At 34.6% G+C, this 16,221-nt stretch overlaps 1 protein-coding gene and 1 pseudogene across 1 annotated transcript; both read right to left on the reverse strand.

Annotated features, from left to right (window-relative positions):
- Positions 1-2,468: 2,468 nt before the first annotated feature.
- On the reverse strand, positions 2,469-3,039 carry LOC112028076 (dirigent protein-like; annotated as a pseudogene).
- Positions 3,040-11,572: 8,533 nt separating this feature from the next.
- Positions 11,573-12,349, reverse strand: LOC112028087 (dirigent protein). The gene has a single exon (XM_024060744.2). The coding sequence runs from the start codon at positions 12,297-12,299 to the stop codon at positions 11,736-11,738; it is 564 nt and encodes a 187-aa protein (XP_023916512.1). The 5' UTR covers positions 12,300-12,349; the 3' UTR covers positions 11,573-11,735.
- Between the last annotated feature and the right edge of the window lie 3,872 nt (positions 12,350-16,221).

Below are 16,221 nucleotides of genomic sequence, written 5' to 3' on the forward strand. Positions count from 1 at the left end.
AAAAGAAAGAGGTAGGAGCAATTACAATGGTTGTTTCAATCAGAATTATTTCTTCTTTACCCAAAAAGATGCACACTCTTATTAGATTATTTTAACCACATAATTAAGAGGTAGAGATGATTGAACTGAAAAAACTTAGTTTTGCTAGAATGATTAAAAAAAAAAAAGGTAATAATTATGCTGTTGCAGCCACCACCATTACCATACTCTTTGTTGTTATTGTTTGTCCTTTAGAGGTTCACTGAACTAGTGTACAACACAATAGGAGGTAGTCCTCATCCTACTCTTACGAGTTACAACTCCCTTCTCATAGATGGAATTCAACCCCAAATTATTTGTTCATCTACAAAAGTTTTTACCAATTGAGTTAATTAACACCCACTCACATACAGTTGCATCATTTTTCAATAATTGTAATGATTTTATTTAGGAAATTTCCTGACCCATGGGTTTTAACTTTTCAGATAGGGCATGGCCCAATTGTAATCAATTTGTACCTATAATCATGATCTTGGCTGGCTCATTTCTAACCCATATCAAATACGTATGCAAATTGCAAACAAATTTTCTGGTGTAGCACAATTGCATAGTGCATATATAATGTATAAACTAATAGAATCAGACTCAATTTAAGCAAGACTAAACCTAGATGCTGGTTATTTTTTGAATGCAAAATGGTTTGTTTTGTCAAAGTTAGCGTGTGCGCATTCACACAAGAGAGAAGGAATAAAGTTCTAATATAAAGGTACACCACAAATTTCACTTATAATTGATGGTAACTTTTAAAGGAGGGTGAAGTAAATTGAATTTTGATTTTAAAAAATACAGAAATAATACACTACAAACTCAACAGTTATTAACCACGTTAAAACATTTATGTTGCAATAGGCAAAAATTTAGTCAAATTTAACTCAAAACTGTGTGTGTCTATGCATACACATATAGCTAATTTTTCACATAAGATTGCATTGGACTCTCTAATTTTTTCTATTATTATTTTGAATTAAATATTCTTTTTATTATTTTTGTCTTATTCTTCTCTAACTTCTCCCTCTCTTCTCCTTTAATCATTATTGCCACTCGTAGCCAATACCCATGCAAACCTTGAAATCCAAAGCCACCATTGCCACCTATACCATCCACAAAAACCCACAAACTCAAAACCATTTTGTCACCATATATTATGACAAAATCACTAGCAACTATAAATCACTCTATTGAAAACCACACTCCACTTAACCAATACCCTAACAACACAATGGAGGAATCACCGAAGCCCCAAATTGCTATGACTTGGCTCATTTTCTTAAGTGTGTTAATTAGATTTGGTTATACAATGTAGCTAGAAATTTTTTTATGCTAATTACAAGCTATCCAATTAGTTTGTTAGCAAAATTTTGGCTAGAATAATTGGATGGTTAGCCCATTGCTAATATTCTTATACAACAATGCTACAAAGTCAACAATAACAAGTGGTAAAAGGGGACTCAAATTCAAAGTTCTACGTATGGAGAGAAGTAGGTGAAGTAGGTAATGCCATTGTGGTATAAAATTTTAAGATACTCTTAAACAACAATTCTATAGACTCAATTTTTTTTTTTTTTAACAGCTTGTTGAGGTGGTATATTGTAATTTGCACTATATCTTTCACATGGAATCAAATTTTTTGAGATACATAAGAACACTATTAACATCACTTTTATTGCATATCAATCATATACTACCACTATAAAAGTTATGAAATTGGTTTTGGTTGTGCCCTTACTGGTTCTTAAATTTTTTTACTTTTATTCCTCAAAATTGAAATCATGACTTAAAAAGGGAACATATGAAATAACATAAAATAATGGTATTGCAAACAAAGAACTCAGAAAAGGCACACCCAAAAAAAAAAAAAAGAAAACATAAACAAGAGGGGAAATAAAAGGCAGAAAAAAAAAAAAACCCAAAAACTAAAACTCCATTGGCAAATCAGCTTGAAGGACAAGCTACAAACGAGCTCGTTATTGAAAGATTGCTTGTAATATAAGAGTTTCAACAATGGCGGAAAGGAAAGTTTGAGAGAGAAAAAGGGAGAGATTTGAGAGAGAATGAGAAAATGATTAGCAACTCTAATTAACACTGATGTTCATCATTACATACACATATATACAGCTTCACATATAGATTAATCTAACTACCTAACTATAGATCCGCAAAGATTGGGGATTGTTATTCTCTAATTACACACGTGATTAACACGTCATCAACTAACAAACTCTAGCTTCCAGAATGATCTTATCACCATCAACAGAATTCTGATATTTAGATGGTTCAGATGGCAGTGTTGTAAACGACACCGTCTTGATAAAATTACAGCTAGTTTTCCTGATCAAAACGGCAACGTTTATTTTAATGAGAAGCGATGCCGTTTGTGTTTTATTTGAAAAACTAGCCGTTAGACAATTCTTTAATCTTATCTTCAGTTATTACCAACACTCATACAAGTTGATATCAACACGAAGCCGGAAATACACATCATCTTCATATGCATCAGTCATCAATGTGGCTATCCCTCAAGCCATGAAGAAGTCACCTGTGCCACCTATTACCGAGATATACTTAGTCTTGTTCAATGTGGGATCTGCTTCAGAAAAGTTTATACTACCCTTGTGCTTAGTAGAATTGAAAACAAAGGAAAAACCAAGCAAAGCCGAATATGTTTGTTTTGCCTCATACGCATAATAAATGCCTTGTGCACGCCCAATGGGTGTGGAGTGTAGATTACTGTCTAAGGTGATTGGGTTATCGAACACAACCAAGTCACCAAAATGGTTTTGTCCCGCCAAAATGGTCTTATATATTGGCCCAAGCAGGTGCCCCTAGAATAGCTGAAGTCGCATTCTTGGCATTCTTTCCATTGTAAATAATATCATGGAAATAAAACACCAGCCTTTTACATTGGCGTTTAGCTCGGTTTCTCTTGCCTGCAGGTGTGGCATTCAAGCTAGAGATGAGGAGGAATAAGAGAAGAACTGAAATGAGTTTTGTAGTTCCCATTTCTTGTTGGCTAGCTCTACAGAAGGATAAGAAAAATGAAAGGGATATATGTTTTGAGGATAGGGGATTAGGGTGGTCTAAACCCATTATATAAAGAGAATTCCGAGCATCATTTTTTTGATACAGCTAGAAATGGCTAATGCTAGTGGCTTAGAAGTCATTTTTAAAATTTAAGTGCCACTAAAGCATAATTATTCTCCACGTTACTAGTTCCCCACTACTTCACTTATGCCACCAAGAAAATCATTAAGGTTAATGCATCAAATAGGGTGAGTATGGGCCGAGTTAGAGGCTCTTTTTTTTGGTTGAGAATTATCCGACCCATTACAAGTGTAGAAATCAACCTAGCACAACTTAATTTGAGACTCTAAGTCGGATTTAGTTTGTGAGTTGTGCTTATATGTTTCATGACTTTAAAAAAATGACCCTTCACCAACTATTTAAGCATTTGTTTTTTCAATAAATTATTATAATTCACATAATATGCGAAAAGTATATCTTAAATTTCAAAATTCATCAAATACCAAAATAAATCAAACTAATAAAATAAAATAAGGATACTAGAACAAATTTATATATATGGTAGGTCGGGTTGGAGTTGGATCAAATGGTTTAAGAAAAAAAAAAAAACTATCAATAATTTGTATGTATTTTTTTAGAGTTTATGATAATTTTTTGTTAGTAAATAAGTTTTATCCACAAGATTTCACACAAATCATGAAACAAATTACTACTGAAAATAGAACATCACCATTATTAGAATAATATAGTTCAACTTCTGGACTTCAACAAATTGTTAAATATTTTGTAATTTTGCCAAAGGCTAATAAGGATTAGAAGACCAATATGGCAATATCCTACCAATTTGTTAATAGACTGGTACCTATTCCTCTAATTTTTATTGTAATTATGGAACGAGTATTTTTAATTATAAATATTATCAAAATTAGGTTTTAGAACATAATTAAAGTTGATATTTCAACAAATTCTTTGATTTTATACATTAGAAAGGAAATTGTAGAAAATTTTAGCTCATAATTAATCATAGATGAATTTAATGATACAAAAGAATGTCGAGTCCTTGATATATTTATAAAATTATTTTAGAAAAGAAAGGATGCTGCCATGGTGGTATTATTTTAGAAAAGAAAGGTTGCTGAAATGCTGGTACTCATGCGAGATCGGGGTAGGTAACGCAAGACAGCACTGCTAGATCAAGATGCATTTTTATTTATTTATTTATTTTGAGGTAAAAGATAGAATTTTTATTAAGGTAGGAAGTATAAAACAGAGTACAACTCTGGCAACGTGATATCAGAACAGAGGCCAAGACAATAATCCAAACAAGAGTACTAGATTTCATAGGACCACGTGTAGTTGAGTGCTGGATTTCATAGGACCACGTGGTAGGGAATACAAGAGTGCTAGATTTAAATGTATTTTTTTATTTTGTAACTGCAAAATCGACAGTTGCTCTCTAATCTTTAAAGCATTCATATGGGCTCATATATAAAAATTCATATTTATTTTAGTATAAAAATGTACTTTCTATTTTATTTTATTTAATCACTTTTCAAAAACAATCACATTAGATTATTTATTTTAAACTTTATTTAATTAAAATATCAGTTTTTCTTAATTTTTAATTCTTTATATTTCTTTACATACCACAATTACTATTCATTCTCTTTTTTTATCCTCGCAATGGATAAAGAAATAATAAATAATAAAATACACATGAATAATGCCAATGCAAATTTCCATGGGTACTATAGCTTTGGATGAGTTTTGTACAATCTTGCATAACCTTGTAAGTGGTTTTTGGGATTGGTTGGGAAAAGTTTGCCCTTCAACTGTTTTGCACAAATTGATGCAAGTGCTCTTAGTCTATGAGTGGTTATTGTCATTGAAACTTAAAGTGATATCTTCTAGTCACTAATAACTTAAAGTGATCGTTTTAGTCCTTGACAAATTTAAGGTAATCATGTTTAATTCTTAACAAACTTAAAGTGATTTTTTTTAGTCGCTAATATGTATTTCATGGAGTGATGACTCTAAGAAACTGAAAGCAATTGTTTCAAATTTCAAGAACTAAAATCACCCAAGAAAGTTTAAGATCAACAATGTATTTTGACCTATTTTTAATTATTCCTTTTTAAAGTCAATATTTCCTTGAATTCTTCTCATTTGAATAAGTTTTTTTTTTTTTTTTTTGGGTATGATAGTCTAGTGATAATAATATCATTCGTTGCATCCAATGTTTATGGTTTGAACCTCTCTTCTCCCATCCTCCACTATTTAGCTATCTCCCCCTGCCCCAAAAAAAACATTTTCTTTTCGAAAGGGGAAAGCTTATAACCAAAAAAAAAAAAAAAAACTTTGACACGGTTTGCCAATGGTAATAGATTATGACCCTAACACATTGCTAATTGCTTAAAAAATATCACAATTCAATGTTTTAAAGTTCTTGCTTGAACTAAAAGGTACAAGATTTTTATAGAAAATGAGACTGCTTCTCGAAAGCTAGTAACAACAGGTGAATGGTTCGCGATGTCTAGCACATGAAGGCAGTGAATTTGCCCCCTAAAACACTCTTCAAGATTGTTATGCTTCTCATTTTGTGTGCGTGTTGTTGGAGTATTTTTTTTTTTATTTATAAAAAGTATTACTTTGAATCTAAATATTGAATATATGATCAACGGGTATTCATTTCCGATTTGAAGTTATCCATTTGTTGAATAATGTCATTTGGTAATACCCACATTAATTTACATTATTAACTATGTAGGGATGAAGGGCCCAGGAAGGTATATTGGGCCGTGAGCCTTGTTTGAGGACGGTTAGACCTTAACGAAGACATACAAATCAGTAAGTTGTGGAAGGATTTTAGTCATAAAGGTTTGGGAAAGTAGTCTGAGGAGAAATGTCTCCTTGGCTAAGCAGAGTAGAGGTCAAAGGTTTGACATGCCATCAAAAACAACACATCGGATAATTTACTGGTAAGGATAAGCATCAAGAGAGAATAGGACAAAGGAAAGTTGAGAAATATCTAGGAGAAAGTTGCTACCACTGTATTAAATATTTTGTAGCTAACTCCCTAGCCACATTTATGTGGATGTGATATCTGAATAGTAATATTCAGCCTTACAGCTACCCCCAAAGACTTCAGGAAGGGAATGATGGGACAAGGATCATAACTAGCAATTTGATCTACACGTGGAGAGCTGAGACGAAGTAAAAAAGGAGGATATAAAGAAGAAAAACCCCATTACAGAGAGGGGGGGAGATATAATCTGAAGAAGAAAGAAACACTGTACGTTCAAGAACTGTACTTGTCCTTAAGTCTAAGAGAAATATATAATAATTGCTTTCCTCGGACCTTGCTGAGGAGGAGTTTTCTTGTCTAAAATTGTTTATTCTTATTTTCTAAGATCATTTAACCTACTATGATCGTTGTCTAACTCATTAAAGTCTAGTTCTCAGCCTACTCTTTACAAATTCATTATATTAGACTCTTTAGACTTAAGTCCTTTTACTTTCTAGGCTTGGGAACCAAATTGTGTCCTTACAATTGGCACTGTCTGTAGGGAGCTTGAGCTTTGGTGAGATAAACATTTAGCCATGGTAAGCTCAAGTCCAAATCAAGAAGAATTTGTTGGTTCCCAATGTCAAGATCAGTTTCTTAACTTTGAACGTAGGAGGGACTGAGAAGTTAGTGTACATATTACTTACACTAGTAGGAGCCAGTCTCGAAGTGTGAGTCACATGTCTCATAGAGAGAATACCAGGAGTATGTAGTTAGAGATAGACCATTTACGGAGGAAATTACTTCGTAAGCAATGTAGAAGGACTCATTCAAGTTCAGAGCCTTCCTTTGATGATGATGGGGATGATAGCTACAGGCCAAGATCAAGGACTCCTCTCAGTGAGTCTTTTTCATGCGATAAGGATTGCCATTACAGGTAGAGAAGCAAGAGTCCATCTCACAGGGGCCTGGGTAATGATACTATGAGCAAGGTTTTGCACCAAATTTCTAAGTCACCTTTTACACGTAAGATTGAAGGAGGAAAACTTCCTTGGTGATTTACTCAGCCAACATTTACCATGTATAATGGTAGAACAGACCCTGTGGAGCATGTCAGCTGCTTCAACTAAAGAATAACTGTTCACTTCAAGAATGAAGCCTTGATGTGTAAAGTGTTCCCATCCAGCCTAGGGCCGGTGGCGATGAGATGGTTTGATTGGTTGAAGGAAGGTTCGATTAACTCTTTTAAAGAGCTCACTAGAGCATTTAGGGCTCGCTTTGTTACTTGTAGTAGGGTTCCTCAGCCCTTGAATTCTTTGCTGTCCATGGTTATACGAGAGGGAGAAACCCTAAAAATGTATTCTGACAGGTACTGGAAAATGTTTAATGAGATAGATGAGAATTTTAATGATGTGTCTATAAGGACTTTTAAGGTTAGCTTGCCTGCCGAGCACGACTTGAGGAAGTCTTTGAAGAGGAAGCCTGTTAGGAGTGTACGCCAGCTCATGGATCGTATTGATGAGTATAAACGGGTAGAGGAGGACCAACAACAAGGAAAGGGGAAGGCCAAGGTGGTTCCTTAAGACCGAAGGGATTTCAAGTCGGAGAGGTACAATAACAGTCGACCCAAGAGAGATTTTCCCAAGCACTCTGAATTTCCTACTGCCCAAATAGTCAGCACTGTGTTCAAGGAGCCTATACACCAAATTTTGGAGCCACTTGCAGAAGTCTTGATCCCTAACCCTAAGAGGAGTAGAATGGAAATTCGATTAGTCTTAAGCTTTTTCGATGAGGATAAGGTGGGAACCTTGTAGCTGCATGATGATGCCTTGGTGGTTACCCTCAGGATTGGAGGGTATAATGTGAAAAAGGTTTTGGTAGATCCTGGCAGCGGTGTAAAGATCATGTACCTTGATCTATTTAAGGGGTTAAAGCTGAAGCTTGAGGACTTGGCCTGCTATGACTCCTCTAATAAGGTTTGATGCAAAAATAGTCTTTCTGAAGGGCCAAATAAGATTACCTATTTAGGCAGGGTCGGAAGTCATGGAAGTGAACTTTATTGTGGTAGATGCCTACTCCCTTTACATTGCTATTGTGGCAAGACCTTGGCTTCATGCCATGGGGGCTATATCTTCCACCCTGCATTTGAAGGTGAAGTATCCATCAGGGGATCAAGTCGAGGAGCTGGTTGGAAGTCAATCTATGGCAAGACAGTGTTTAGTGGCTGCAATTAGGCATCAGACTGGAGGTTAATCCTCGTTCTCTACAAAGACGGATTTATAGCAATTAAGGGGAATAGTCTTGTCCACCGACGTGGTGGTAGAAGGTGTAAAGTGTGAAGAATTGGAAAAGATTGTTATTGATGATGACGAGAAGTTTTTCCAAGTAGGTGTGCAATTACCTCCTCGGGAGAAGGAAGAATTGATTATCTTTCTTAGGAAAAATGTTGACGTGTTTGCATGGAGTGCCTATGAAGCTCCGGGGGTGGATCAAAATTTTATTTGCTATCATTTAAACGTCAGTCCTTCTGTCACTCCCAAAAAGCAACCATCTCGGCGCTCTGCTAAGGAACATGCTGATGCTATCATGGAGGAGGTGATCAAACGTAAGCGGCCAGGGGCAATAAAAGAGGCGTTTTACCCTTAATGGTTGGTTAATACGGTGGTGGTAAAGAAGAAGAGTGGGAAGTGGCGAGTATGTGTAGACTTTACTAATTTAAACAAAACTTGTCCAAAAGACCCCTTCCCAATACCTCGGATAGACTAATTGGTGGATGCAATTGTGGATTATTCTTGGATGAGCTTTTTGGATGCTTTTCAAAGGTATTATCAAATATCGTTAGCTTTGGATGATCAGAAGAAGACTGATTTTCTTACGCCCACTGAGAATTACCACTACAAAATGATGCCCTTTGAACTAAAGAATGCAGGATCTACATATCAGAGGATGATGACAAAAAGGTTTCACTTAAATTCTTTGTCTCAGATATCTAATTATATTGAGATGATTTTGGGATTTCAACTAATGATTAGTTGTCATTGCTAAAAATAAAATAGTGCATGAGGAAGCAGGATATTGTAATCACGTCATTCGATTATGGCTATTTTAAGGGGAAAATTCATTCATTTGTGACGGAATGTATGTGGAACCTTTTTTTTTTTTTTTTGGTGAGAAGAATGTATGAATGTAAACGATGACTACGAAAGTGAGTACAAGAATACTACAGCCAAAAGGAGTCTAGAGAACCTAGACTCCTAGAGCCGAGAACTTTACCAAAGTAAGAAGGAGACAGCTTTGATTTCAGCTGGAGAAACCAAATTCAAAGCCATCACAAATAATAAGGTTTCAGAGAAAAAAAGAAAAAAGAAAAAAAGAAAATGAAAAGAAAAGTAATTGGGTTAATCTTAATCATATTAATTTCTCTCTAAATTATCAAAATAATTATTCATTCATGAAACAATGTAATTTTTTAATAATCTAAAATTATTATCTAGGATTATCTCATGTTTACATGACCATAATTATTTTCTCTTTAAAGAAATAAAAAATTAGTCTTTAATTTATTTTTAATTAGTCTTTTGAGGATCAATTAAAATTGACTAAATTTATGCATGCATACTCCTTCTAAGACCATCCAGCTACTGAAATTGTTTTCTTTGAATTACCTCAATCTCCAGTCAAAATCTTGATTTTTGCTTGGAAAAATACTATTATGCCCCACCATGCATCCTGATGTGGATTTAGGGCTTGTTTGGATTAGGCAATTCTCATCACTCAAACTGAGTTATCATCACTCAAACTGAAAATTAGCGTGGGACCCACTAAAAATTTGGTGTTTGGCTTGATTTTTTATCTTTGTTTTCATCACTCAAACTGAGTTTGAGTGATGCTACAGTGCCGAAAACTAAAAACACCAAATTGGTGTTTTCAGTTTCTGAGTTACATAACTAAGTGGCAGTTCTGTAAAATTCTTGACCTTGTGGAGTCCACCCGTATGATTTGTCCCATCAACATCTCTCTCTCCAACCGGTTCTTCTCTCTCTTCTCCTTCTTCATTTTTGTTTTCCTTTACCCAGAGCTCTCTCTGCTCACTGCCCTTCATTGCTCCTCCACAAGCCACCGCCGCCGCCACCACCATGCCAGTCATCACCATCACAAGCAACCACCACGAGCAACCACAAGTTGTCACCATCAAGCTCAACGATTTGGGTCTCCGATCAACCACAGGTCGTGATTTGGGTCTACGATGTCGTCACCATCAAGCTTAGCCCAGATCAGTTCATCTCCGATCTAAGGATTCTGATCCAAGCTCGTGATTTGGGTCTCCGATCAACCACAAGTTGTGATTTGGGTCTCCGATCCAAGCTCAGACCAGAGACCCTTCGCCGTGGAGAAGATAGAGAGATAGAGATGGAGAGATGGAGATAGAGATGGGCTGATCTGTTACCGTGCTCTTCATTGTTCATTCTCATCTTTTTTTTTTTTTTTTTTTCTTCCTTTCAAACTCTCCATTCGCATCCCTTCTTTTTTCTTCTCTTCAAATGCACACCACAACTGCACACTGGCCCTCCAAAGCTACTCACACCTGCTCATCATCGCCACCACTCACCAGCTGTGGGCCGAAAGAAAAGATCAAGATCTGGGCTTGATTTTGGTTTGTTGTTTGATTTGGGTTTGGTGATTGAAAAATGGAGTTTAATTTGGGTTTGGTATTTCTAAAAAAAAAAAAATTTTGTTTTGGGTTTTGGTGTTTGGTGTTTGTTTCAAAATGGAATTTGATTTGGGTTTGGGGTTTCTAAAGAAAATATTTTTGTTTTGGGTTTTGGGGTTCATCCACAAATGTACAGAAATGGGTTTGTGCGTGTGGAGTTTATGTATGTTCTATACAGGATGGTGGGTATGTCTCACGGTGACAGGTGAGGCACTGGGGTTTATGTATGCTCTAAGCTTTTAGCGTTTGTGAGGAAGTGGGTTTGATGGAGTTGGTACAAATTGTGGGAGGAGGCTAGAGCTTTTTTTTTTTTTGGGTTTCTAGAAAATCCGTATGAAAATGGAAAGAAAGTAAGAAATGAAAGAGGCATGAAATGAGGAAATGAAAGTGAAGGGAGAAAGAGAAGAGACGCGGGTAGGCAACTACCATTCTGACCTAACACAGTAAATGGGTCCCACTAGGTTGTGCAAAATTTTGAGTTATAGAGACCAAGATATGAAGCCAAACAAATTTTAGCTTGAGTGAGTGAAAAAATAGAGTTAGAGAAATAAGTTACAAAAACTGAGTTTGAGTGATGAGAAATGAGATATGAAAACTGAGTATTGAGTTAGGAGCAAACCAAACGGGCCCTTAATCTTTAGACTACTTTAGAAATTTCAAAGTATATAAAATAAAAACTTTTCCCCCAACACAATATTTCTCAAAACTAAGATTTTTTATAGTTACAAAATGAGATGTTCATAATTACAAATTATTTTGCAATTGTCAAAAAAAAAAAAAAAAAAAAAAAACCAACGAAAGCGCCAAAGTGGGCAGAAGTTTATTACATATTATCCTTCATGTAAAACAGAAATTATTTGTTTTTGGGTAAGTGACAAAGAAATCTTGATTTGATTAAAAAAGAAAAAAGAAAAAAGAAAATTAAAAAAATGATAAACAATCAGTCGCAAAGAAAATTTGTCACCAACACTCGTACAATTTAATATCAACACGAAGCCGGAAATAAACTTCTCCTTCAAAGGCATCAGTCATCAAAGTGGCTATCCCTCTAGCCATGAAGAAGTCACCAGTGCCGCCAACCACTGAAATATCCCTAGTCTTGTTCATTAGCGGATCAGCCCCAGCAAAGTTTATGCTCCCTTTATGTTGTGTAGAGTTGAAAACAAAGGAGAACCCCATCCAAGCTGTGAAAATGTCCTTTTTGTCATAAACATAGAAGCCTTGGGCACGACCAACTGGGGTCGAGTGTAGATTGTTGTCTAATGTAATGGGGTCATCAAACACAATCAAGTCACCAAAATGGTTTTGTCCTGCCATTATCGTCGTGTTAGCCCCTGCTGGTGCTCCTACCATGGCTGAAGTTGCATTGTTAGAGTTCTTGCCATTGTAAATAATGTCATGGAAATAGAAAACGAACCTTTTACAAGGGTTTCGAGCCTTGATTTTCCTGGTGGGTGTAGCGGATAAGGATCCAAAGAATAGAGATAAGAGGAAGAGAGCAATAATTAGATTTTTAGGTTCCATTGTTAGTTCAATGGATAATGGGGTGGATCGAAATATGAAAGAAGTTGATGCTTTCATGAGATAAGGGACTCATTATATATAGTAGGAGAATGTTACTATCAACTAATTAAGTAATAAATTAGTGGTAAAGCTTGGCTTAAAAGAGATTTTGACAAAAGGAGTAAACCCCATTCACAATCCATGGTACTGTTTCTTTTCGATTGCTTCATGTCTACGACTAACGTAATAATTGGACACAAAAGTAGATTCAAACATGGTGTGAAGTCGCATTCATGGTTCATTGTCCACTTTTCATGTAAAGCCATATGAAGAAGATGGGATCCAGCAATTTTGATTGATACATTATCTAACCATACTTGAAAGGCTAATATATATGACGGCAATGCTATTTTCAAATAATTTGCATAATTCCTATCTTTTCAATCTCGCCTTAGCCTACTCTTCACGAGTCTAACTCTAACCACTTTTTATTGTTTTTTTTTTTTTTTCTTCCTACTTTGCAAAGTGGAAGACCCTACCTCAACTAGAACAACTAACCTTAACAACTTACTAGGGCCAAGCCTTGAAGCACAATCAAGTCACCAGAGCGATTTGCTTTTAAATACTCGAAGGATATTTGTATTCCTCGCGAATAGCTTGCAATTTCATTGATTAGTGGCCTTTGGTCCATAGAAAAAAAAAAAAAAAATCCAATAAAAGAAATAAAAAATTCCAATGCATCTGCATTTTTGTTCTCGATAACTTTGTTTAAAATTTTGATAACTCAGATATTGTTGGATTAGAATCTTTTAGAATTTTTATGCTGGATCTTGTTGTTAACTATTCACAAATTAGTTATAAACAATTAATGAGAGAGAGAGAGAGAGAGCGAGAGAGAGAGAGAGAGAGAGAGAGAGACATAGATTCATTAGTACATAATAATTGAACAAAAGGCTGACAGTGATTAATACCGGTTTTGGCAACAAATAAATTTTGGAACAACTTTTCTCCTCTTTATTTATTATTTATTAGTATTTATTATGAGAAATACTATATCCACAATAGTTTCATAATAAATTTTAAATGGTAAATTGTTATTTGTTATTATAGATGAGCAAAAAAGTAATTTAAATTGTGAATTCAAATTATAACTTGATGATGCCAAAAATCGTCAGTGAACTGCAAAGTCCTCATGTGCTATAGACAGAACCTGCGAAATAAAGACAAAGAAGACATTGCAGAGAGTACCGATGTGGTACCAGCCAAATACCCTCTGAAGGTTAAGTTAGAGAGAATTTCTACAACTCTAGAGTGCCAGAGTTGGGAGAATTACGCGTACATTGATTTGTGAGGGTTTTAGGGTTTTTATAGTAGTGTAGAGCTGACCTTAATTTCTTGGTAGAGAATATATTTCCTTATAGGGGAGATCTTCACCAATATTCTCAATTTATGGGATCATTTCCTTACAGGGATTCCTATAATTATGGTGGGGGTGTGGAACGTAAGACATTTCCATACTAGAATCCTTGGAGACTACCCATACCACGTGGATGCCATGTAGATGCCAAAAGGGTGACACGTGGTCTTCAATAGACCGTCTCCTTTTTATCCGTTCACTCAAAGTGTCTGTTTGTCTTCTTACTTTCTCGTCTGGGAGTCATTTCCGTCCACTAGCTTTAGGGGTGTGCTTGGTTCAGTTCGGTTTGGTTGGTTTTGTATGTGTATGGCCAACCGAAACCGAATATTTCGGTTAGTGAAATTCTCAACCGAAACTAACCAAAATGGTTGGAAATCAATCGGTTTCGGTGGGATTTTGGTTTTAGTTGATTTCGGTCGGGTTTCGATTTTCCAAAGAGGGTTATTGAGATTTTCAAAACCCAAACTTTAATCACATAAAAAAAAAAAAAAATACAAAAAGCAATTAAGCAATAGAGCAGTTGAACAAAGTTGATGAACAAAGTTGATACAAAGTGACAGAGAAAGAAAAAAGAAGAATCATACCGTGAGAAAAGAAGGAAGATGATCGTGTCGTGGGGAGTCCGGTGTGGGGAGGCCATCATGTGGAGGCCAGTGTGCGGAGGCCGGCGGCAGAAAGAAGATTTGGAGTGATTGTGGAGTTTGGTGTGTGAGAGTGACTATGGAGTGTGGAGGCTATGTTTTGTGTGTGAAAGTGAGAATGAGATAAGAGTGAAAGGTGTGCTAGGTTTTTAGCTTTTTGTTTTAGTTTAATTAATTTACCTAATTAATTTAAGTTTAATTAGATATTTAATTGGTTTAATGGGTTAATGGGCTTGATTATTTGCAAGGCCCGAGGCCTAATGCATTAATGTATTTGAAAGGCCTATTTTGATTGCAGGTTGCCCAATATATTTGCAAGGCCAACCCAATATGATTTTATATTATATTATATTATATATATATATATATAATATTATAATATAAAATATAAAATATATTATTTGGTTCAGTTTTGGCCGGTTCGATGCATACATACCAAAAACCGAAACTGAAACCAAAACTTTCGGTTTGTGATAAATAGAAACCGAAACCAAATTGAAATTTTGGACACGGTTCGGCTAGTTTCATTCGGTTTTTTCGGTTCTTTGGTTTTATGCACGCCCCCAACTTTGTTAGACCAACTGTACCATCTCTTCTGGTTACCTCGTCTCTAAAGTTTGACTCCATTAATTAAATCCGTCTACCTTGGAATTTACCTCTATCATAACCAATAATAACTTATTGCCTATAATTTGTTATGAAAGTATTGTGAAAATGTTATTGACGTAACACTTCTCATTTATTATTTGACAAATAAGAGATCTAAGGTATTTAGTTTTATTATTTATTTTTAATTTTTATTTTAAAGAATAACTTTTTAAGTATAAAAATCTAATATGACAACCTCTTATTGGATGACATAAAACATGAGTTTTATACCCAATTCTTATCAAATTCGAATTCATTTATAAAATACTAGCCTCTAAGCATGTGCGTTGCGCGTGCTCAGAAGCTTTTTTATATTTTTTGGTAAAAGTTAATAATTTGTGTTTATTAAACAAATAAAAAGGATAAACTTTAGAATTAAGTAGTAACTGTGATTTCTTTAAAAGTAAGATGAATGTGAGGGCAAAAGAAGACTAAATTTTAAGAGTTCTCTTAGTTTTGTATTTTAATTTTTAAATTGGGGGTGTTTTACTTTTATTTAGATGAAAAATGAATAAAAAATGCTAAATTTTTATACATGAAGGGGGAAAAAAAAAAAACCCCTAAATTTTAGGAGTTCTTTTTTTAAATTCAAAATGAAATTTGTTAATTGACATTTATGGCCTTATTTTTAAGAGAAGTTACCCTTCATTAATGAGTATATTTTTGAACCATATAAAAATTCACTTCAAAGAGGGGAATCCTCGTATATAATGTAAATACATAGTATATATTAAAACTTAATCACGTCCGTATTTGCCTTTTTTTTTTTTTTTTTCTTTCAAAGAAGTACTTTATTTTTTATTTTATGAAAATACTTAATCATTGCCAACACATTAAAAATTGGGATTTGTGGTCTTCTTGAGTTAGGCTGAAATTTATGGAATTGAAAGTTTTGAATTAAGATTTTATTTTTTAAATCTAATAAATATAAAAAGTCAAGTCATTTAAAATTAGTAAAGTAATATATTGAGTAGATTGTGACATTTGGAAGGATGGCATGAGTTTGTGTGTTAAAGAACTCATTGAGCTAAGCTAAGTTGAGTAGTAAAAGTTTAGGATTTTTTTTCTTCATTTTACTTTCTTTTGGACACAAGGTGAGGTTGAGCTCATCACCAAGCTAAATTATATGTTCAACATGGTCCATGTTCTTATTGAACAAACTTAATCTTATTTAACAGTTATTTGATTAACTTATTATTTACCAATATATTTAAAACCATGACTAAATCACTTAGTG

Source organism: Quercus suber, unplaced genomic scaffold, assembly GCF_002906115.3.
Source record: "Quercus suber isolate HL8 unplaced genomic scaffold, Cork oak 2.0 scaffold_118, whole genome shotgun sequence".
NCBI lineage: Eukaryota > Viridiplantae > Streptophyta > Magnoliopsida > Fagales > Fagaceae > Quercus > Quercus suber.

Coding starts and splice junctions, on each gene's coding strand:
- LOC112028087 (XM_024060744.2), bottom strand. CDS start 12,299: ATGGAACCTAAAAATCTAATTATTGCTCTCTTCCTCTTATCTCTATTC.